Source organism: Cricetulus griseus (genome assembly GCF_003668045.3).
Source record: "Cricetulus griseus strain 17A/GY chromosome 1 unlocalized genomic scaffold, alternate assembly CriGri-PICRH-1.0 chr1_0, whole genome shotgun sequence".
Lineage (NCBI taxonomy): Eukaryota > Metazoa > Chordata > Mammalia > Rodentia > Cricetidae > Cricetulus > Cricetulus griseus.
The window spans coordinates 197,741,391-197,766,754 of NW_023276806.1; the positions used below are offsets into that span (position 1 = coordinate 197,741,391).

General features: G+C 41.4%; 1 protein-coding gene across 6 annotated transcripts in view; it reads right to left on the reverse strand.

Annotated features, from left to right (window-relative positions):
- The window catches only part of Nrf1 (nuclear respiratory factor 1), a 109,177-nt gene that overhangs the window by 56,208 nt on the left and 27,605 nt on the right, over positions 1–25,364 (reverse strand). For 3 of the 6 annotated variants that reach the window (XM_027391389.2, XM_027391387.2, XM_027391391.2), the window contains exons 2-4: positions 6,480–6,636; positions 5,251–5,485; positions 5,101–5,136 (exon numbers count right to left, since the gene is read on the reverse strand). In XM_027391389.2, the coding sequence (XP_027247190.1) occupies positions 5,101–5,136; positions 5,251–5,473 (259 nt within the window). In that variant the 5' untranslated portion in view covers positions 5,474–5,485; positions 6,480–6,636. The remainder of the gene's footprint in view (positions 1–5,100; positions 5,137–5,250; positions 5,486–6,479; positions 6,637–25,364) is intronic. The other 3 variants (XM_027391390.2, XM_027391388.2, XM_027391392.2) reach the window with 1 other exon arrangement.

Consider the following 25,364-nt stretch of genomic DNA (forward strand, 5'->3'; position numbering starts at 1 on the left):
GGGAGGGATAAATGAAGGGTAATCCTAAGGAACTACTATTACAGTCTCAACATTTAGGGGTTTCAACATTTTTTGTTTTGTTTGTTTATTTGTTTTTGGTTTTCAAAACAGGGTTTCTCTGTGGCTTTGGAGGCTGTCATGGAACTAGCTCTTGTAGACCAGGCTGGTCTCGAACTCACAGAGATCCGCCTACCTCTGCCTGGGATTAAAGGTGTGTACCACCAACGCCCTGTGGGGTTTCAACATATTAAAGGCAGAATTTCACCTTTATCCATTCTTGCCAGCCCTATAAAAGGCTTGGATGAAAAGTAAATTGCAAACGTTTATATTTGCATGTATATTCTAGTGGTGAACTGCAGGCTGCTCGGTGCTAGCATGGTCTTGATTAAATGACACCCTCTAAAGAACACTGGAGCAAGTGGTAGGGGATTCTCTCTCTCTCTCTCTCTCTCTCTCTCTCTCTCTCTCTCTCTCTCTCTCTCTCTCTCTCTCTCCCTCCCTCCTTCCCTCCCTCCCTCCCCAGGGTCTCACTATGTAACCCAGACTAGTTTGGATCTCAAAGTGATCTTCCTGCCTCAGCTCCCTAAGTGCTGGAATTATAGGCAGCATTGTACCCAGCTAGCTATAAGGAAAAACAAAAACAAAACAAACCAAAAAAAAAAAAATTAATTGCACTGCCTCCCCATTTTATTATAAAACCGTGGAAATATTTTAACACAACATCTGTCTTTGAATAAAATTTTGTATGCAAAACAGCATTATTAACCATACCCACGATGTACAGATTTCTAGAATTTATCCATCTTACATATCTGAAATCATCCCTCCCCCTCTTCCTTTCCATTTTTTGAGATAGTCTTAAGTTGGACAGGCTGATTAGAGTCATTAAATAACTCAGGATGACCTTGAACTTCTGATGCTCCTGCCAGGTATGCACTATCTTTCCATCTACTCTGCCTCCAGGTCTGCCTTTGCTCCCTTCTTCCTGACCTCCTTTCTCCTTCCTCCTCCTGCTCTGGTGCATACTTGGCAAGCATGCTGGCTCAAGCACTTGTGGCTTTAATTACTAAATGCTATCCCCGGCACTGAAACAATCTGTTGAAAAGCAACTTCTCACACCTCCTTTTCCTCAGCCTGGCAACCATTCTACTGTATGGATCTGGCTATTCTACTATAAATTTGTCTATTTCAATCCTTCACACACATGGAGTTATACAACATCTGTCCTTCTGTGACAGGCCTATTTCTGTTAGTATAATGTCTTTAAGGTTGATCTGTGTTGTCACATATAGCAAGATTTCCCCTTCTGAAGGCTGAGAGGATGTGAGTGTATATATTCATTTCCTCTGGCCTTTCATCCACAGAAAGACATCTAGTTTATAGTCACAAACAGCTACTGTGTATAGGGATCAATTTGGGATCCAATTCATTTGGTTACTTAGAAATGCCATATGATCCAGAAGGCCTACTTCTGTGTTTGAACTTCTTGGAGGAAGCTCCACATTCTTCTATAGAAGCTTTATTTTATATTACCATGTGATGTACAAAGGACCCAACTGTTCCGTGGTCTTGCCAAAGACAGCTATCTTTTGTAACTGTGGCAACAGATATCCTCTTAGGCCTGGGGTATCATCACATGTGTTTTCTGTGACACTGAACACCTTTTCACAAGGGATGTCTCTTCAAATCCTCTATTTTAAAATATCAGGTTGGTTTTCTCATTGTGCTGCTATTTTATTATGAAAAGGTTTAACTGTATACACAAAGCTTAAAGAATTTTAACATTTTACCATAAGTAACTTCTATTTGTCAATCCATACATTTTTTGGTGCAATGTCAATATAATATACTTAAAGCCAGGGGGCAGTGTCATACACCTTTAATCCCAGCACTTGGGAGACAGAGGCAGACGGATCCTGGAGTTCCAGGACAGCGAGGGCTACACAGAGAAACCGGTCTCAGAAAAATAAAAGAAGAAAAAAAGAAACCCTGTCTGGAGAAAACAAAACCAACCAACCAAACAAACAAAAAGCCATCTGGGGACCCAGTAAAATGGCTCAGTGGGTAAAGGTGATTATTGCCAAGCTCAACAAACAGAATTCTGTCTCTGGGACCCACATGGTAGACAGAGAAATGATTCCAACAGATCTCCACACATGCACTGTGGCATGGGTAACACACATAGACACAGTCTTTTAAAAGCCTGAAGAGAACATGATAAAAATGTAGCAATACCTGGCAAAGCCGTGTAGCACGCATACGTGTGTTTGCCAGGTTGCCCTTGATTCTTTTCTATATTCCAGTGTCAGGTTACTTTTCAGGGTTCAAGATTTCAGACTTGTCACAATCATCAAAGCCCATTGTCAAGGAAGCAGCTGTCTCTCTACAGAGCATGTGAATCTTTCTACTTTAATCCACTGCCTCAGAGAAAATAATTCAATTCTGTTTAAAATGACGTGCCCTGGCGGAGGGAGAGATGGCTCAGCAGTTAAGAGCACTTGTTGCTCTTCCAGAGGATCCACCATTGTCTCTAGCACCCACATGGCATGTCATTTCCATCTCTAACTCCAACACCTTCTACTAACTTCTGTGGGCACCAGGCACACGTGTGGTCACATACATACATGCAGGAAAACACTCATAAATCTAAAAGAATAAAACATCTTCTGAAATTGATACAGGAGACTAACTTGGGAAAAGGTTGACTATCCTGGGCATGCGTACATGCACAGTGGACACATGAGTGTTCCTCAGGTGCTGTCTGCCCACTGGCCGAAGAGCAGCAACTGCACTAGGCTACCTGGCCAGCAGGCTTCCGGGGTCTGCCTGTCTCTGTCTCCCCAGTGCTGGGAGAGTAGCAACTGCACTAGGCTACCTGGCCAGCAGGCTGCAGGGTCTGCCTGCCTCTGTCTCCCCAGTGCTGGGACTGTAAGTGCAAGTCACCACGCCCAGCTTCTTACCTGGGTCCTGGAGATCAAACTCAGGTCCTCATGCTTGCACGGCAAGCACTTTGCTGACTGAGCCATCTCCCTGGGCCCTTCTTATTATTATTTTTTTTTTCTTGAAAATCAACATGATCAAGAGCTATTCTGGGCTGAAGAGAATTAGAAACATTTTTTGACAGGCAACATGGCACAAAGGGTGATTTGACTTTTCTGAGTTGCCTCTTAGATCTGAGGATGTTACAGACTAGTCCTCAGAAAGAATTCTCTAGCAAGCAACAAATGTGACAAGTTAGTATTAATTATAACCCTGGGCAGTTAATGGCCCTGCCACCTTGGTAATTCCCCTTTGCTTACTGTGATTACAGGTGTGTGCGCCTCTACACCCAGCTGCTTCTGCAAATGTCCCTAAGCCCTGTGTGGCTTCATGTCAGCCCTCTTGTATTATTTTTTCTTCCTGCTCACAAAGTTCAACCACAATGGCCTCCTTCCTGTTTTCATCTGAAAGTCCTTGCCTTTGACCTTTCCTTGGTCTGAAATGCCCTCGCCTTGGCACTTCCCTGCACCAATAACCTGCCACCAGCAGCCTGACATTGTCTTCAGAAGTGAGCTTTTATCTTATTCAAAGCATCTATACCTTGTAGTACATATGATTACAATTCCTTCAGGGCAACTCATTAGAAATTTGAAGGGCCTCTATTTTCACACCAGATAAATGATTTTAGTCCTTTTCTGTTCTTTGTTTTGAGACAAGGTCTCATTGTGTTGTCTAGGTTGCTCTTGAACACCTGAGCTCAAGTGTTCTTCTGTCTCAAACCTCCTGAATAGTAAGGGAATCCACGTACAGGCCATTATACCTAGCTATTTCTAGTCTTTTCCTTAGGAACTGAACCCAGGGTCTCACACACATGTTAGGCAAGCACTCAAGCCCTGAACCTGTCAGTCTCAGCTGCCTCTGCATCCTTACACTATGGCAATGCAGAACAGAGGCACAGCAAAGCCATGTCTCAAGAGCTTCTTCCTTCATGGGAAGAAGTTGGCCTGGGTACATTATGTTAGGATGCCCTCTTCTGGGAAGTATAAAAACTTCACAAAACATATGTTCCAAACATTTAAACCCAGTGCCTTGCACATGCTAGCTAAGTACTCTACCACTGAGCTACACACCCAGCCCCTCCCTTACCTTTTAAGGTCATAGTCAATAAGTTGAGTATGAGATTATAATACTTTTCTTCTTCACCTTAATTAAATACAGCATATATTTTTAAAGCATAGTATTTGGTCATTCCTAATAATTAGCTTCCTGCCCTGCTTTTCCTAAATAAAACACTAGATCCACCCAAGCATGTGTATCCTCGCCATAGTGCTAAATACACACATTGTCCACAGAATGATAGAAAACACAGCCAGCTTTAAGTCACTTGGTACCTTAGAAAACTTCAAACTTATAAATTGGACTGAGATGAGGACCACTAGTGTTCCCTATACTGTCTAGAAGATTCAAACAGAAACCTTGTCCAGCATAGTATTAGACCCCAAATTACTTTAAAATAATTTCCAAACACATCATACAACAGTCATTCACATATAACTAACTAGCATATGAAGCAAGGAGCCAGTATAAACAAGACCTATCACTAGCAACAGACGGCAACAGCTCCAGTCCCTCAGACAGAATTACCAAATGAACTGTAAAATCATCCTATTACTTGTGGAAATCTACAATCATAATAGTAATAAATTTCCACACAAACTGGAATCTTACAGTGCAAGTCTGGACAGATGGAGAGACTCACTCTCATTAGAAAGTCCAGGACTGAGATGTATGGCTCAGGGTAGGGCTCTTGTCTAGCATGTGAAAGCCTGGGGTTCATCCCCAGCATAAAGGCAAAGAAAAGCCAATACTAGACATTCTTTTTCTTAACCTTCAAAATATTAAAATCTAAATATGTCAGCCCTTATTTAATGTGAATATAATAAACACTCTGGCTAAAAACCAGAAGACTATCAGAATGGATAAGAAAAGACAATCAACACCGTCACACTACTAATAAGTGACCCCAGAACTCAACTCTCACGGAACAGGCTAAAGTTGAGGTGCAGGCTTAAAAATTTGTGATGAAGGGCTTGGGATGTAGCTCAGTGGTAGAGTACTTGCCTAGTATATGCGAGGCCCTGGGTTTGATCCCCAGCACTGAAAAAAAAAAAATGATGAAAAGATATGTGAGAGGCTTGAATCCCAGGCTCTTTCAGACAGGCACGAGACCACAAGCTAAGGAAAGAGGAGAGCTTCCAGTGCAAACATTACCTGCAGCAGCCAGATGGGCAGTTACCTCATCCGCTGCCGTGGAGTTGAGAATGTCCGAGTCATCATAGGAGGTATCCTCAGGGGAGGAAGGGGAGTCTTCATCAGCACTCAGCATACTGTGCTCAGTGTACGTGGCTACATGGACCTGCTGGACTTGCTGGGCCACGGCATGGGCTTCGATGGTAGCCATGTGTTCAGTTTGGGTCACTCCGTGTTCCTCCATGAAGAGCTACAGCTAGAAAAGAAGAAGAAGAAGAAGAAGAAGAAGAAGAAGAAGAAGAAGAAGAAGAAGAAGAAGAAGAAGAAGAAGAAGAAGAAGAAGAAGAAGAAGAAGCAGCAGCAGCAGCAGCAGCAGCAGCAGCAGCAGCAGCAGCAGCAGCAGCAGCAGCAGCGGAGGAAGGAGAGGATGTCGAATCAGCATACAATGTAACAATGATTAAACTAGTTTTTTTTAAGAACAGAGAAATTGTTTTGATAACCTCTGATTTTATGACTTACTTGATCACACCAAGGTATGGGAAATTCAAATGATATAAAATAGTAGAATATTTTTATTTGAAATCATTTTGACAGAAATTCACTAGTATACAGAAACATAAGCACACATCAAAGTCACAAAACATTAAAAATCCTTGATATATGTATAACAATAAAAGATGTTTAATAGCCCAATGGCTACTAGCATTTGATACTGTGATATAAAATACTTAATGATAAAATAGTTAGGATTATCTTTATATTTCAAAGACAAATGGGAACAGCCTCCCCATATAATAATTAAATTTGGTTGTATGTTTACAAAACTATGCTCCTTGTAAGTCTGAAACGGTGCTTTTTGGTAGAAAAGCTGGCTCTCCCACCATATTATCCCTCCTCTTTTTCTCCACAAGCTCATTATTTGTGAGAGAAAAAAAAAAAAAAAAGAAGCAAACATGTAGATATTTAAAATAAAACAGGTTTATGATGACACAATGTTTTTCTCTCTCATTTTAATATACCTAGACATTTTGATATACTAAAGCACACAAACCTATCATATCCTTTTAAACTAGCTATAGAATACTTTACTGTATAGCTGTGCTGACGAAGCAAGGTTGCTTCCAAATTTTTGCTGTTATAAACATTAGTGCAGTGAACATCCTTATATAGGAAATTATATGTATTGGTTCCTAAAATGTTCTTTAAATAGAACGTCTATATAATCTGGCAACACAACTTGTGGTACTTACCCAGAAGAACTGAACGCAGGGTCTCAAAGAACTATGTGCACAGCCATATTCATAGCAGCATTATTCACAACAGCCAAAAGGTGGAAGCTACCCAAGTGTCCATCAGTGGGCAAATGGGAAAAAAAACGTGGTACATACGAACCACATATCATTCCACCTTAAAAAGGAAAAAAATGCAAATTAGGAATAAAGGGGATTTCTTCGACTTGATAAAGAATGTCTATAAAATGCCTATACCCATTATACTTAAAGATGAAAAACCAGAAGCTTTCCCATTAAGATAAGGAGCAAGACAAGGATGTCTTCTCTCACTATATCTTTTCAACATTACATTGGAACTCATAGCTTATGCAGTAAGACAAGACAGAAAAAAAAGATAAAAGAAATAAGGAAAAGAGAAGTAAGGGGGAGAGAAGGGAGAAGAAGACAGAGGGATGAAGAAAAGGCAGGAGGGGGATCTCTGGAAAGGATGAACGGCTGTCTCTGCATGACATGACAGTCTACACCTGAGGTCATCAACCAAAGACTCCTGGGCTGAACTGCAAGTAGGTTGTGAGACACAGGGTGGATACAGAAATCAACGTTTTCTTATATATCAACAATGAACAAGTAGAACTTGAAATTAAACACAATTTCAGTTCTATTAATGCCTCCTAAAAGTGAAATATCAAGATATAACTCTAACAAAACATGTACAGGAGCTACAGAGGCAGAGGGAGGCAACAAAAAATGTTACGACTGAGTTTTAAGCTTAGCACTATACCCAGTTTTAGGTGTCTGCTGGGGGCCAGGAACATATCCCCTGCAATAAACAGGAGATACTGCAAATTCTTTTCAATTTTTATTTTTATTTCAAATAGACATATAAAACTATATATTTACCATGTACAGCATGATATTTGAAAGTCACTTGGGAGGCAGACGGATCTCTGTGAGTTCAAAACCAGCCTGGCCTACAAGAGCTAGTTCCAGGACACAGAGAAACCCTGTCTCAAACAAACAAAAACAAACAAACAAAAAGAAAGCCCCCCCCCAAAAAAAAACCAAAAAGCCAGGCAGTGGTGGCGCACACCTTTAATCACAGCACTCTGGAGGTAGAGGCAGGCGGATCTCTGTGAGTTTGAGACCAGCCTGGTCTACAAGAGCTAATTCCGGGACAACCTCCAAATCCACAGAGAAACCCTGTGTCGGGGGGGGGGGGGGGGGGGGGGAGTAAAGTACATACACATTATGGAATGGTAAAATCTAGCTAGTTAAAATATACATTACCTCATACAGGTATCAGTTTGGAAATGAAAGCATTTAATTTTAGTCATGAACTGTAGTCACCATGTTGTACAATAAATCTCTTGAACTTAGTTCTATCCTTTAAAAAAAGAAATCTGTATGAGGAAAATTACACAACTCTTATGAAGGAACCAAAGGCCTGAATACATAAAGGGCTCCTGCATGCAAGGCTTGGTGGCGCACGCCTTTAATGCCCACACTTAGAAGCAGGGGGGACAGCCTGTCTACAAAGCTATTTCTAGGGCAGTCAGGACTACATTGAGAAATTCTGTCTCAAAAAAATAAACAACAGGACTCTAAATTGAATATTACCTTTTTTTGAGGCTGGCCTGAAATCCATAGACTTATTCAGTGTTAAAAGAAATGGCTCAGCTGGGCGTTGGTGGCTCACGCCTTTAATCCCAGCACTCGGGAGGCAGAGGCAGCTGGATCTCTGTGAGTTCAAGGCCAGCCTGGTCTACAAGAGTTAGTTCCAGGACAGCCTCCAAAGACACAGAAAAACCATGTCTCGAAAAACCAAAAAAAAAAAAAAAAAAGAAAAAAGAAAAGGAAAAAGAAATGGCTCAGTGGTTAGGGGCGCTAGATTTTCTTCCAGAGGATCCAGGTTCAGCTCCAGGCACCTACAACTAGTTGCAGGCTAACAACTATCTGTAACTACAGTTACGGGGATCTGACTTCCCCTTGTGGCTTCTGAGGATACTACACAACATACAGGCAGACAAAAGCCCACACACATTAAAAAACAATTAACATTTTGCTCTTTGAACATATTAGGCATTAGGTAGCTAGTCCCTTTGAATCAAAACTTTCCCTCCTGTGGGGAACAGAGTTGCTTCTAGACTAATCAAAATGTGGAAGCTCAGGAAACTTGGAAATTCAAGGAGGCTCAGAAAGTTACAGGACTCACAAGCTCCCTCTCTGAGGTTACATTAGTGAGTAGTCATAATTGCTGAGGAACAGGAAGTTCTTCAATGGAGCCTGCAAGTTGAGCCAGGAGCTAAGGGATGCAGCTTTCATGAATCACCATCCACACCACAGCAGGCTTCTCAGTGACACAGTGACCTTTCAGTTGCCTGCTCTGTGACACCCGTTCTCACCCATACTCCTATAAGTAACCCCAATAAATTCACTGGCTCACCAAGCTAGACTTGGGTGGAATCATGTCTCTGGTTTATTGTTGGTGCCCTATCTGGAGTGAATAGATATTTGCTTACATCTCCCTACGAGGTCACACATTAGTAATAATACACTGTCAAGAAAATAAGTCCAGAACAGGGAAAAGAATTTGCCAACAAATAAAGGACTGCTGTTCAAAATTAAAAAGTAACTAAAACTCAACAATAGGAATATAACCAACCCATTTTAAAAACGGTCAAAACGACACCTCACCAAGCATATGAAAAAGTGTTGAACATCATGTTGCTATGGAACTGCCCAATAAACCACAGTAACATACAGCTATATAGCTATTGCATGGGTAAAACTCCACAAACAGCTCCCGCCTTCTCTTTGCTGCCAGACCTCTGCCATCATGAGTTGTATGCATGCTCCCGGGAAGGGCCTGCCCCAGTAGGCTCTGCCCTACAGCCTTAGTGTCTCCACCTGGCTGAAGCTGACATCTGAAGAAACAGATTTACAAACTAGCCAAGAAAGGCCTGACTTCCTCCCAAATAGGAGGGACTCACATGGTGTGGCACAGGTCCATTTTGTGACTGGTAATAAAATCTCGAGAATCTTCTAAGTCCAAAGGCCTTGCCCCTGATCTCCCCGAGGATCTCTACCATTTGATTAAGAAAGCAGTCACTGTCCAAAAGTACCCTGAGAGGAACAGAAAGGGTCAGGATGCTAAATTCAGCCTGGTTGTGACAGAGAGCAGAATTCACCAATTGGCTCCTCACTCTAAGACTAAATGTGTCCTCCCGCCCATTTGGAAATATGAGATTCCACAGCCTCTGCTCTAGTGGTATAAATTCTCTGTGTACATGAGCAATAAAATCACACGCACAAAAGACTCCACAAACAGTGGCAAAACTAAATGCTGCTAAGGGTTTGCTATGGGAACACTCACTCATTCATTGCTGGGTAGTCACTTTCAAAGACAGTCTAGCAGTTTCTCCCAAAACTCAAAAAACACACCAACCAAATGATCCCATAATTAATGCCTTGGTATTTAGTCAAAGGAGATGACAACCTACATCTACAACACAATCCACACGCAAATGTTTACAGCAACTTTGTTTGCAACTGCTAGAACTTGGATGCTACCAGATGTCCTTCAATAAGTGACTGGATACAAAAGTTTTGTTCATCTGGACAATGAAATATTGTTCAGCACTAGAAAGAAATGGGTCATTGAGCTAGGCATGGTGGAACAGACCTATCATCTTACACTTAGGAGACAGAGACAGAAACATCGCAAGTCTGAGGCCAGTCTGGTCTACATATTAAATTCCAGATGAGTTCCCAAGACATGAAAATAAATTACATAGTTATTACTATGTGAGAGCCAGTCTGAAAGATCATACACTATATGATTAGAACTATAGAACCTTCTAGAAAAGACAAAATTATGTAGACAGTGAAAGGAGTAGGATTTCCGAGGACTGGGGGTAAGAGGGATGAACAGGCAGAGCACATCGGACTTTCACTAAATTGTCACTATTCATTTGTTCAAATTCATAGAAAGGACCATAAGGTATAGGACCATAGTCTCTGGGTGATAATGACATGTGAACACATCCTTATGACCAATGTATAGCCATCCTACAAGATGCTGACAGAGAGGTGGGCAAACTATTAAGGCTAGGAGACCAGTAGGAAACCTCTGTACAATCTACTGAATTTTGCTGTATTACTTGAAACTGTTCTTTCTGAAACTAGGTTGTTTTTGTTTTTTGTTTTTGAAATTTGGACACAAACTATACTATGTAAAACTTGGAGATTCTCTGCTCAGTAAAACAAGGTAGTCACAAAGACAAACACTTTGAGTCCATTTGGATTTTATTTATTTACACTAATTTTGTACATGATTGAGGAAGGTGCTACAGCCTGCTATAGAGGTCAGGTCTGTCCTACTACCCGGGGTTGTGGGGACTGAATTTAGAAGTCAGTTTACACGGTAAGAGCTTTCACCTGTTGAGCCATCTCCCTGGCGCTGTAGTCCATCTTTATGACATAATTAGAATAGTCTACAGAAGGGGCTGGAGAGATGTCTCAGAGGTTAAGAGAATTTAGAAACTGTGAAGGTAAACTTTTTATTTTTTTGGTTTTTCAAGACAAGGGTTTCTCTGTGTAGCTTTGGAGCCCATCCTGGCACTTGCTCTGGAGACCAGGCTGAAGGTAAACTTTTGCTGGATTGAGCATATTAACATAAAGAATAGATATTTGATATGTACTTCAAGTTATGATCCATAATTGAAGGTTTAACTTGTATGTTAACATCACCTCTCTTCATTCAATCTGATGCAAATATAATGTAAATATTGACTGTTATAGTAATACAGCACAGCATTCAAGAACTTACCAAAAGAAAAGGTAACCATACATATGCAGAAATATGATTTTTATACCTATATATGGAAAGAATATGATTATTCATAAATTTTTTTTAAAATACTGCTATACTGTAGAAGTTTCATTTTTCCTCTCTGAGAATTTCTAAAAGCTTTTGTTCCTCTGGTTAGTTGCTCATCCCGCCCCCTTGTTTGTTTTTGGAGACAGGGTCTCACTATGTAGCCTTGGTTGGCCTGGAATTTACTATGTGGAGTAGGTTGGTCTTAGAGATCTGCCTGCCTCTGTTGAGATTAAAGACATTTGCCACCATATCCAGAAGTACCTGGTAAAATACTTAATACAGAGAGAAAATGAAGAAAACAAAGTATTAATAAGTGGGTACTCTGAGTAAATATTATTTGAAGATTCTAAAAGCCTGAAATTATGGCATGTGTTTATACTAATTTGCTGTGACAGGGTTTGAACTTGTGACATATTTTGAAAGAAAAAAAAGTAAAGTTCATAGCAAGTTTTCTTTCCTATACTATCTTTGTTGTAGGTTTTTAAAAAAGTGTACAAGAATATATCCTAGCCCCTTTGTTGGGACTTATCTAAAGTACAATTTAAAACACCATGTCATACAAACATAGATAGTATAAGAGAAAAATAATCAATATAGTGTTATTTTTCCCTTAATTTCACTATTCTAGTCTGAGACAAATTGCTTAGGGCATTTTAGAATTCTGGGTACTTCAAAACTGTTTTTAAATGATTTGGGATTAGATGGCATCTAAACTGCTTTTCAAAGGGATTTGAAAGCTATGTGCTTGGCATAATGCATTTCAATTCTTTGCTCCAGAATGCAGCTTGCAGCATAAATCAATAGGACTGTCTGCTCCCTGGGCTTGTCACTTCTGCCCGGTGCCTGCCTCTTTTTTCCACCCTCCCCCCTCCTCCACCAGCTTCTCCAGCCTCTTGTACACGGGACTCTAAAAAGCAAAGGCAGAGACATTCCTGGCTCCTCTAAACCAGAACGGAGTACTTGCAAACACTGCTTTCACAAAACCATAAGTAAGCAAGGTTATAAATAACATATACATGCCACTGGAGATCATGAAATCTTCACCTCCATATGTATTTAACAGAGAAAAAAATGAAGGTCAATTTTATTTTAAGATTTATTTGTTCTGGCCTAGGCTTGGTACACACCCTTAATCTGAGCACTTTGCTAGTAGAGGTAATACAGAGATTTCCATGAAGACAGTCTGGTCTAATAGTGAGCTCCAAGCCAGTCAAGACTACAGAGTGAGTCCCTACCTCAAACAAAACAAAAATCTCACAAAGATTTATTTATTTTATGTCATCTGTATGAGTATTTTGCTTTCATGTATGTGTGTACCATAAGTCTGCCCGGTGCCCATTGAAGCCTGAAGACGGTGGGTGCTGGGAATTGAACCCAGGTCCTCTGCAAGAGCAGCAAGTGCTCTTAACCATTGAACTGTCGCTCCAATCCCCTCTTTCTCCACATCAATTTTAGTGTAATTAATAAAAGCACTCAGCTTTTATCTCCAAGGAATCAGATTCTCTGGCTAGCAAAAGCAATGGGAGGTGGGGGGGGGGGAGATATGAGTGATGTGCACTGAAAACCAGACATCCAGAACCCTGAACAAGCTGCTTAATGACAACTAGGCCACAATCCTGTCACTGTTTTTAAGGTGAGAGGAAGAAATACATGGTATATATCCTCCAAAGGATGATGTGAGGATTGAATGTATTCGTTTAATCCCAGCAAAATCTAGAACATAGTGCCCCGCACATAGGCATTTAATGTTACCTATGGCAATGCCAAACCCCTTGGGCTTTTGAATCTATCTTTCTTAGCTCCTTTCCCAAATAGTCTCGCATGCACCATGCTCTGTGCCTCATTTCGTTACATCTAGACACCTGTTCCTGAGGCTTTCTTGACCGTAGCTGACAAGTCTGTGTTAAGACACCACATATTACATTAATCTGAGCAGTTACACTGTCTTGGACATAAAGTGAGAAAGTCAACACCTAATAACACTTTGTGACAGTGCACAAAATGGGGAGGGAGGGAAGGAAGGAAGGAGGGAAAGAGGAGGAGGAGAGAGAGAGCTAGAACCTTCTGAACCAGAAAAGCAAAATGGTGCATCTGTCTATCCCACTACAGACAGTGGTATTCAGCAACTACTCAAAACTATTTAGAATTATTCCTCGGAAGTGGAGAGATCATTCGGGGGGGTTATGTACTGCTCCAGCAGAGGACAGAGTTTGGTTCCCAGTACTCACATGAGGTGTGAACATCTGTAAATCCAGCTCCAGGGGCATCTGATGCTTCTGGCTTCTTTGGGTGCCCATATTCATATGCATATACTTATATATAACCCCTGCACTGGGCAGGCTAAGTCAGTGGTTCTCAACCTGTGGGTCACAACCCCAGGGCCAAATAACCTTTTCACAGGGGTCACCTAAGACCATCAGATATTTACATTACAATACATAACAGTAGCAAATTTACAGTTATGAAACAGCAACAAAAATAATTTATGGTTGGAGGTTAATACAACATGAGAAACTGTACTAAAGGGTCACAGCACTAGGAAGGTTGAGAAATGTTGATCTATATAATGAGACCCCGTCTCAAAAAAAAAAAAAAGAGAGAGAGAGAACAGAAAAGAAAAGAAGAAGCCCTCTATTACCCAGTGTCCCCTTGCACATCAGCTAAGGTAGAACCAAAGCACAGTGGTGAACACAACACAGCAGGACTGTCGGCACACAACACCCTGGTGGCATGGTCTCTATATAGTACCTAGGGAGCTACTGGAATTTGGAGAAGCCAATCAAGGGGTTAAATTCAGTCTAATCCACACATAATGGACCAGATTAGAGAGTATTTAAAAATCAAGGGAGAAAGACGATCAGGCCAGGAAATCTAATCAAAGCATAACAAAGTATAAAAGAGAGCATTAGTCTAATCAATAGCATTATCATTTCAAAAGAAAAAAATCAGCAAGATTGGTCTAAAAATCTCTATCCAAGACTGTGCCCAGGGGAAAAGAGGCTCAAGTTATATCCCTGGACATACCTGGAACCTAAAATTTATCACTAGACTAGAAATCATACTCAACACTCAATGAACTCCAATGTCAACAATAGAGTTTGCTTCATGGGAAACAAAGTAGTAGATCAAGCTTGTACCACAGCAGAAAAATTAACAATCATTCAAAAAGGGAAAAAAAAAAAAAAAAGCAGCAAGCCAGAGTAAACTAGAAGCAAGGCTAAATGTGTCTTAAAACTCTGGGTGCAAGTGGAATTTAAGGACAGAAGAATGTGTCTACCAAGAGCTTCTCTTCAAAGAGTGAAGACTAAGTTATAGAGGAAAGCAATTATCCTCCAACAAGACTTGGGTTCTTTGATTTTTAAAAAAAAAAAAAAAAGCCACGTTCATATATGTTTTATTTGCTTTCTATTTCCAGGCTTCAATTATAGAGCAAAATGCAAACAAAATTAAGCTGGTGAGATGCCTCGGCAGGTAAAGGCACTTGCCCTTGTGCCTGACAACCTGAATTCAACGGTGAAGACGAGGATTTGTCTCCTGAAAGCTGTTCTGTGACCTCCATATTTGCATCCCGGCACGAACATGTGTGCACACACAAAATATAATCTTTAACTAAAAAAACTAATGCTATCAAACATAATATAAAAGTCATGAAACTGTAAAAGTGAAGTAAAGCTGACACAAAGAAGCAAGAGGGGTTGAAAAAATAGATAGGAGCATTAATAATCTATTTTTCAAGATGAAGGCTGCAGATGATAAAGAATTAATATTACAATATAGTTATTGAAAAGGGAGCAGATGGAAGTGAGTAGTGGAAGCAATCTTCACACTCCAGAGGGAGAAGTACACAGTGCTCAAGATTGATGAATCAAGAAAAGATGGTACAGGGCCAGAGAGTTGGCTCTGCAGTTTAAGAGCATTTGCTGTAGGTGTTGGCACTCAGGAGGCAGAGGCAGGTGGATCTCTGTGAGTTCGAGGCCAGCCTGGTCTACAGAGCCAGTTCCAGGACAGCCTCCAAAGCAATACAGAGAAACCCTGTCTCGAGAAAGGAAAAAAAAAAAAAAAAGAGCATTTGCTGCTTTTGCAGAGGACCCAGGTTCAATTCCCTTCGCCCTTCGCCCACACAGCAGCTCACAACCATCTGTAACTCTAGTTCCCAGGAGACTATAATAGCCTGCACATATCTGTGGGTGTCAAATTCCAAGGCCCTAGAGAATTCCTGAAACGATGCATAGCGCCAAACCCTATACAATCCACCTATTCTATGTTACATAGACCTAGGATAAACTTTACCCTCCCACTTGTAGGAAGCTCTCAAAGCTTCTCGTTGACCCACCTGCCTATATCACACTAACAATTTTGGGCTTTATTAAGTAAATGACAGTTACTTGAAAGAAAGCACTGTGGTGCCTCTATAACTGATTTGGTATTTAGGTGGTTAGAAGGCAACTAATGGGAAGACAGCCCACATGGCATGGCCAAGCTGGACAAAGGACACTAAGACAGCTGGTGAGACAGAAAGGGACGGGTGGCACAGTATCCACTCTGCAGGTTACAAGCTGTGGGTCACTTACTCCTGGAACTTTCCATTTTAGACCAGTGGTAATTAAAACCATAGGAAACAAAATGGGGGTGGGGGGCTACATGCACCTCTATAGTACCTACTAAAAACCAGTAGAGGATAGTGACTACAATTCCCTGCATGGCCAGCAGTCACTTAAGAGTTGTCATTATTATTAGTGTTCTGCTACTACTACACCACAGGCCCCAGGGGCTGGACAGTCTCCTCTCTGTCCACCATACCCACTTCAATGCAAGTCCTCCACACTCTGGAGCCACAATAGTGTCTGCCACTTGCTGACACCTTAGACACGTTTCATTTGATGTCTGTGCCGTAGTTTCATCATATGTAAGCCAGCAGATGGAATCGCTGTGAGGACCAAGTGAATTGCTCTTTGTAAACACCCAACATGGAGTGCTGCACAAATGCAGTGAGTGACTCACAAGTTCACACATCAAGGCAGTTATAAAACTGCCTAAAGCTACACTACATTTTCCTTTCAGATACTAGAAGAAACAATTCTCTCAGAGCACTCCAAGAGTTCTGACCACACAAGGACTTGTATCAAAAAGCAAGTCTGTTTTTTTTTTTTTTTTTTTTGGTTGTTTTTTGTTTTGTTGTTTTTAAATCACTGGTCCTTTGGAAGATGGGTAAAAGGTCCAGACACTTTCCCATGGGAGAGAAGAAAAAGAGAGGAAAAGAGATGGTAGGGAGGAAGGAAAGAGATTTCCAAAATGTTTTAGGGTTTTTTACTGTAACCAAATGAGAATCAGAACTGCAAGATGACACTGCTACAAAGCTGAAGCACTAGAGGGTGCCACAGCCAAAGTGGAAAACGAATATAAAGAATGCACAGGGAACGTCAACTACAACATGCTTTAAAATGTTAGGGCTGCAGAAAAGGTTCACTGGCTGAGAGCACTTTACTGCTGTTGCAAAGGACTCAGGTTAGAGTCCTAAAGCCTCAGAGCGGCTCACAACCATCTGTAAGCCCAGTTTGAAGAGATCCAATGGGCACACCGTGGTATACATATAAGCATGCAGGCAAAAACATTTGTACACACAAAGTAAATGCAAATTTTTATTTTAAAGCACAGTTAGGCTAATCCACTTCAATGCTTTAAGGACATGTCTATTCTTCTACAGGCTCTAGACATTGCCATCATTTAACAGAACTTCCAGCAGTTGACATTTTACAAGGCAACAGCCACTACACACCTTTGGCAACTGACCATATTGAAATGTGACTATGAGCCAGGTGTTGGTGGTGCACGCCTTTAATCCCAGCACTCAGGAGGCAGAGGCAGGCTGATCTCTCTGAGTTCGAGGTCAGCCTTGTCTCCAGGGTGAGTGCCAGGACAGGCTCCAAAGCTACACAGAGAAGCCCTGTCTCGAAGGAAAAAAAAAGAAAAGAAAAGAAAAGAGAAATGTGACTACTGCGACTTAGGAATTAAAGTTTTCAATCTAATTTAATTTAATTTTATCTTCATGTTAATGTGTTTTTGGCTTATATAGTGAATGGAGCAGTTCTACACTGCATTTTTATTTTGGAAAAAGACTTGCTTCTAATTCTAGGTCACTGAACAACACGGAGAAAGAAATTTGTAATGCAGAAATTCATACAATCACTCAGGCCAATCTGACATGATAATTCAACATTTTAGAGATTTGAAGATTATCAATCCCTCTTGCCACTCTGCAGATACAAATTCAAAAGCAATGCTGTCTTTTATTTCCTATAGAAGATCCTACCTACCCAATTCCTTGTGCTACTTTATTCAAGCAAATACTTAAACTCCTAGGTTATAATAGCTTTTAAATTATGAGTATGAAGCCAGGTGGTAGTGGCACATGCCTTTAATCCCAGCATTTGGGAGGCAGAGGCAGGTGGATCTCTGTGAATTCGAGACCAGCCTGGTCTACAGAGTCAGTTCCAGAACAGGCTCCAAATCTACAGAAAAACCCTGTCTTAAAAAAAATAAAACAAAAAACAAAAGCAATAAAAAAGAATTTTGTAAAATTATGTGTATGTGCATCTGTACATATATCCATGTGTGTGCTGGTGTCACAGAGGTCAGAGACATGTCAGAACCCCTGAAGCTACAGCTACAAGCTGTGGTGAGCTGTCTGTTGTGGGTACTGGGAACTAAACTCCAGTCCTCTGGAAGAGCAGCAAGCACTCTCCAATTGCTAAATCATTTCTTCAGCCCCTAGAATAACTTTTATTAAAGTGTACATTAAAGGGCTGAATCAACAAGAAAGTAGGCATTGCCATTTAAAAAATAAAAGAAAAAAGGAACAAATTCCATGCTAGCAAGAATTGCCAAGAGCTAAGTAACACTGTGAGGAGAGGGTTGCCAGGGATACCAGCAGCATTTCGAAGGAGACAGTCTTTGGACACCAGAATGAAAGAGTGCTGTAGGCAGAGGCAACAGCTTGGGAAAATACATGGATGGCATGGTCCAGAGGTATCAATGAACACCAGACAACAGACACGGCTTGGGGGGGGGGGGGGATGGAGTCCTGGAACCACAGGAACATAGCCCTCTGGTGCCTTTCTTTAGCAACTTACTGTGCAAAAAATAAAGCTAATACTGACCCACCTGTCAGAGAGTAAGCTTCCATACTCAATACCACATTACAGTTTACAGCCAGTGTCTGGCACAGTGTCTTCAATGAAATAACAGCCTAATAAATGTTTCTGACAGTGATAAAAAGAATTAGGAAAATGTAGTCTTGACAAGAATGGTGGCACAGGCCTTTAATCCCAACACTTGGGAGAAAAGACAGGTAGATCTCTGTGAGTTCCAGCCAGCTAGAGCTACATAAGAACCTGTCTCAAAAGAAAGAGGCAGGTGAAGGGGGGGAAAATGTATTTTCAAACACGTAGGTGCTTAAAAAGCAGGCAAGTTGCCAAAGGTGGTGGAGGGAAGTTTGGTATGACCAACCCCTCGGTGTCTGGGTCCAAATGCGGCTGCTCAGCTCTTCCAGACCAGTCTATGTACATACTGAGTTCCAGGCTAACCAGGAGTACATAGTAAAACCCTGACTTCCAAAGGAGGGAAACAGGAAGGGGGAGGGAGGAAGAGGAAGGAGGAAAGGAAACTGTACTTTCAAACACAGATGCTTAAACAGCAGGTGAACTGCTGAGGCTGTACCTGTTTTAGGAAGGCAGTGGAAGGAAAGTTTGGTATGATCAACCAACAACTTGGCAACTGGGTCTGAATACAGCTGCTTGGCTCTTTTCATAGAATAATTGTTTGTCTGCAGCTGCTCCCAAATTACCAAAAATCAAATAAGTAGCTGTCATGTGATAGCAGGATTAGAGGCTGCCTCAATTTCCATTAAGCAGAAATAACATAAATGGCCGCAAGCCCTGCCCCTCAGTCTGAGACCAGCACAAAGAGTACTTTCATTCAAACTCTGCATACTATGAAGTAGCACTGTGGCCTGGCTGGTTCTGTGGCCGGCCTCAATTCTGCTGGATCTGTCACCACACTGAGAGCTGCTTCCTAGTTTCTGGGGAAAAAAAAAAAAAAAACCAATTCAACGCTCTCTCTCTCTCTCTCTCTCTCTCTCTCTCTCTCTCTCTCTCTCTCTCTCTCTCTCTCTCTCTCTCTCTCATATGCAAATACTCTCCAGACCCTTCTAGTTTCTTCTATGTGTTGTTTTGAGCAAAAACTGGCATATACCATAAACTTTCTTTTTTACATTTTTCTTGCTTTCTATGTATGTGTATTTGTCTGTTTTGATGTGAATGCATGCTATGTGCGTGTACAGTTTCCTGGGAGGCCAGGAGAAGAATCAGATCCCCTGGAGCTAGTTATAGGAGGTTGTGAGTTACTGAATTGGATGCTGGGAACCAAACTCCATTCCTTTGTACATTTCTTGTAAGTGCTTTTAGCATTTGACACAAAGTAAAAAGCAATTCCTCACACTATTAAAATGTTTTGTATCATTCTAAAACTTTTAGTGAAATCTAGCTTGGTGGCACACCAAGCATTTGAGAGATGAAGGAGGTCAAGGTCATTGTTTTTATACAGCATTCTGAGGCTAGCCTGAGCCTCACAAAACATCTTTAACAAAAACAACCAGAAAAAAGTTGAGCATATCTACTGTAAAGAATGAACAGTAGGGACTGGGCAGATGGCTCAGCAGCTAAGAGCACTTGCTGCTCTTGTAGAGGACCTGGGTTTAGTTCCCAGGCCCCACGTAGTGGCTCACCACCATTTGTAAACCCAGTTCCAGGGAATCTGATGCCCTCTTTTGGCCACCTTGGGTGAGGTTTGCATAGTTCACAGACATGCATACAGTCAAAACACCTACGTACATAAAAGTAAAAAAAGCAAAAAATAAAAAAACCCAAAACTCTAAACTTCACTTTTTATAAAAGAATATATAGAAGTTACTTTCTGTCCTATTTGGGGTTACTATTGCTGTGATGAAACACCATCACTACAGTAACTTGGGGAGGAAAGGGCTTACTTACTTCTGCTTACACGTCCATCACTGAGGGAAGTCAGGACAGTAACCTGGAGCAGGAACTGAAGCCGAGGCCATGGAGGATGCCGCTTACTGTGCTCATCATAGCTTGCTCAGTCTGCTTTGTAACAGAAGCCACAATGGGCTGGGCCCTCCCCATAAATCGCTACGAAAATGCCCCACAGCTGGGTCTTATGGAGACATTTTTCTCTCAACTGAGGTCCCCTCCACCCCAATGACCCAGACTTGTGTCAAGCTGACACAAAACTATCCAACATAACTGGCCTCTTGACAACTTGACACAAACACACCAAGTCTCAGCCTTTCTTTTCTCATTCACCCCAAGATCTCATATTAAATAAATAAATGAAATAACTTTAAAAATTAAACACATTCAAGCTGGGCATTGGTGGCGAACACCTTTAATCCCAGCACTCGGGAGGCAGAGGCAGGGAGATCTCTGTGAGTTCGAGACCAGCCTGGTCTCCAGAGCGAGTGCCAGGAAAGCCTCCAAAGCTACACAGAGAAACCCTGTTTCGAAAAAACAAAAAAAAAAACAAAAAACAAAAAACAACAACAACAAAAACACATTCAAAGTTCAGTCTCTTTAAAATATCCATCTCATTTAAAATCCAAAGTCTCAAAACTGTGGGCTCCTGTAAAATCAAAAGTAAATTAAGTACTTTTTTACTTCAAGAGGGAAGAACCAGGGCTGGAGAGATGGCTCAGATTTTAAGAGCACTGGCTGCTCTTCCAGAGGTCCTGAGTTCAATTCTCAGCAACCACATGGTGACTCACAACCATCCGTAATGAGATCTGGTGCCCTCTGCTGGTGTGCAGATATACATGGAAGCAGAATGTTGTATACATAATAAATAAATAAAATCTTAAAAAAAAAAAAAAAAAGGGAAGAACCAGGGTACAGTCAAATCAGATCAAAGCAAAACCAAACTCCAGACATTTAAATAACTCAACATCCAATGGCTGGGATTCACTCAAGATGCTTGGGTCACTTCTCTGGCTCCGCCCTCAGCACACACACTTGTCTTCTAAGTTCCGACAAGCTCCACTCCAAGGCTGCGGCTGTTGGTGGCCACCTCATTCTGGCATCTCCAAAACACTGGAGTCTTCTGCTGCAACGGGGCTGCACTTTCATCAGTGTCCTCTGCTCGTGGTGCCAAGCCTCAGCTTCTCTGCATCACCCCTTCAATCCTGGGCCGTCCAGTGCCAGAGACTGCACCTTCACCAATGACCTCTCCCTGTACCAGACCTCAGCTCCATGACCTTTTCATGCCTTCAAACCATATCACCTGGGTGACTCTTACACTACCAAATTCAGGGGCCAGTAAGACACAACCAGGGCCACCTCTGGAATACAGTTTGTGTGCGACTCTCAGGAAACTTCTCAGAACATCACCTCAACAATGCTGGTCTCTTGCTAATCACTGCTAATTTCTCAGTCCCAGCTGACCAGCATCCATAATCCCAGCAGAGCAATAGTTTCACTTTGGTATCTTGTAGTTCTGGTATCTTGTAAATCACAGCTGATTCTTCAGCCGCAGATTAACCAGAACCACAAGATCTTAATTCAAACTTAACAAATGGCCCTGATAAGGTTCTTTAAACTTCCCTCTGAAACGGACAATTCAGGCCTCCACTGTCTGCATTGCTTCAATATTCTTATCTTTCAATATTCCAACAGAACAGGCCACCAAGGACTGAACACTCAATGGCTTTTCTTGCACAAAGTTCCAAAGTGCTTCCGAAATCTTCCTCAAAACAGTAGGGTCAGACCTGTCACAGCAATACTCCCTAATTCTAGTATCGTCTTGTCCTAGTTAGGGTTGCTATTGCTGTGATGAAAACACAGGGACAAAGCAACTTGGAGAGGAAAGGGTTTATTCCAGTTTACACTTCCAGATAATAGCCCATCACTGAGGGAAGTCAGGGCAGGAACCTGGAGGCAGGAACTGATGCAGAATGCTGCTTACTGGCTTACTCACCTTGGCTGGATTGCTCAGCCTGCTTTCTTACAGAACCCAGGACCACCAGCCCAGGGATGGCACCACAATGGATGGGCCCTCCCCCATCAATCACTAATTAAGAAATGCCTTACAGGGGGATCTTACGGAAGCCTTTTCTCTCAGTTGAGGTTCCCTCCTTTCAGATGACTCTAGATTGTGTTAAGTTGACATAATACTATCCAGCACACTTTCCAATCCCCTCAGGTAGTTCTAACTTTTTACCGTTCTGAATATCATTGCTATTATATAGTATATATATATATATATATATATATATATATATATATATATATATCCCATGAAGTCAGTATTTGTTGAATTAATGAGTAAGTGAATGATTTACTAATGTAATTTTCTTTTTCCTGAAATAGGATTTCTCTGTATTAAAGCTCTGGCTGTCCTGGAACTCACTCTGTAGACCAGGCTGGCCTCGAGCTCATAGAAATCTGCCTGCTGATGCTTCCCAAGCTGGGATCAAAGGCGTGACACCACCACCTGGCTAACCTAAAATTTTTAAGCATATATCCAATAATTTTCTAGGTTTCTGAAGGACATTAAAACTGTCCATACACAGTAATGGTGTGCTGAACATGCTGTTAGAGCAGGCATAGAAAGTTTATGCAGAAAAACAGCAATACTAACTTAAAGCCCGCGCCTTTAATCCCAGCACTCGGGAGGCAGAGACATGGAGATCTCTGTGAGTTCAAGGCCAGCCTGGGCTACAGAGTGAGTTCCAGAACAGGCTCCAAAAGCTACACCAGAGACCTGTCTCAAAAAACAAAACAAAGCAAACATAAAGATAAGCACAGATGGTAGTCAGAGGACAGAATTAAAATATCACCCATTTATTAGTCTTGATAAATATAGTCAGGTATCCATTTCTCAACTACCCAGTAGGTTAAGGCAGGATTGTTTGAGTCCAAGAGTTCAAGGACAGCCTGGGCTTCACAACACAACAGTGTCTAAGAGGGGGAGATACTACTATCCTCAAAGAGGATACGAATACACACAAAGTGAATAAATGTTAAAAAATAAAATAAACGTGTCTTAAGATAATGAAAATATCAAATGAAAAGTTTAAAAAGATACAGAAAAGGTTAAGTTTTTCTTTAAAATGTTCCTTAAAATTACTATTATTTTTATTAACTTTCATAACCAAATGTCACAGATATTGTCTAAAGTTGATAAACAGAAATTTTAAAAATTACTTGGTCATATGTCAGTAGTCACAGAAAAACTAAAACAGAAATAGTGAAACAGTCAATAATGGTTGTCTCCTTGTGAGGACAAAATGTAGCCCATTGCCTCAAGCTCCCACTGTGAGTCAAAACTGGGGGTGGGGGGGGACAGGGCAGGGGTGGGATGGGGAGATGACAAAGACTGTTTCTAGGTAGAAGGTAGGGCTGGGAAGGGACGCAAAGGAAATAGAAGTCTCATGCTTATTCAGTGTGCACGTTCCATGGCTTTCTGGTTTATCAAAGTAAACAGCAGTCTGCCATCCTTTAAGCAGAGACAAATCTGAACTTGGAGAACACCTAGTCTGATATTTCTAATTCTACAGATTAAGCTTTGGAAAGGCTGAGTTGAATTACCCAGAATCATATTTCTAGTTGGCAGCAAAATCAAACTCACACCTCATTCCTCCCAACCAAGTGCTCTGTCTGCTCCGTTGACCAACACTGTTCTGGAGTATAGCTACTTACTGTTATTTGTTTGGGTTCCTTGACCAATATTCTCCACAATCACAAATATTACTAAAGACAAAAGTTGAGTTGACTGAGAATTCAATCAATCTGCATTAAAAAGAAGTCTTTTGTGAGTGACAGGGCATACAAAAGATGCCATATTCTTCATGGGCATCCTGACACATACCTGTAAACCCAACATTCAGGAGAAAGATTTAGGCTAGCATGGTGTTCACAGCAAGTTCCACACCAGCTGACACTACATAATGAGACCCTGTTTCCAAAAAGGAAGAAACAAACTGGAGATGACTTGATGATTAAGATCACTCTTTGCTCTTGTACAGGTCCCAGGTTTGATTCCCAGAACTCACAAGGTAGCTTGCAATCTAACTCCAGTTCAAATCTGACGCCATCTTCTGGCCTTTGAGGGTACTGTAGCACATGGTGGCAAAACTCCTAAACATTTTTTTCAAGAGGGAGAACAGTAGTGGTGGTGCACACCTTTAATCCTAGTACTCAGAAGGCAGAGGCAGGCAGATGTCTGTGAGTTTGAGGCCAGCCAGAGCTTCACAGAGAAACCCTGGGGGGAGCGGGGACCTACAAAAAGCTGTACAGGAGACTGATTTTCTTTTCCTACTACAGAATATGGCTCAGTTTTTGCACTTGTAATCATACCAATCTGTGAAAAATTTAAACTGATTTGTTTTATGCATACAGGTGTTTTGCCTGTGTGTGGTGTCCACGGAGGCTACACAATGGCACCAGGTCTCCTGGGGCTAAGTTGTGAACCTCCAGTAGATCCTGGGAATCAACAGCTACACTGGAAGAGCAGTCAGTACTTTAGCCACTCAGCCACTCTCCAGCCACCTAAACTGATTTTTTTTTTCTTTTTTGAGACATGTCTTGCTATATAGCCCAGGCTGGCCTCAAATTCATGATTCTCCTTTCTCAGTCCCTGGGTAGTGAGATGGGATTACAGGACTGTACCACTGTGCCTAGATCTAAAGTGGAATTCTGAAAGTATAAATAAATGCTCCCTGAAGATTATTACTTTTATAAATTTAGGGACAAGGAAACAAAAATAGCATAAAAACAGGTACAAACCACCCATTTAAATATGTATACAGAATACTTGAAAACTTGACTTCACGAGCATGAGCATAAGGAGGTCTACAAGACTTTACCACAGCAGAAGGGGAGGGGGGAAGAAAGGAAAGACAGACAGAATTATAGGCCTTGCACAGACAGGAAAGCCCTCTGAAATGGGTATGTAAG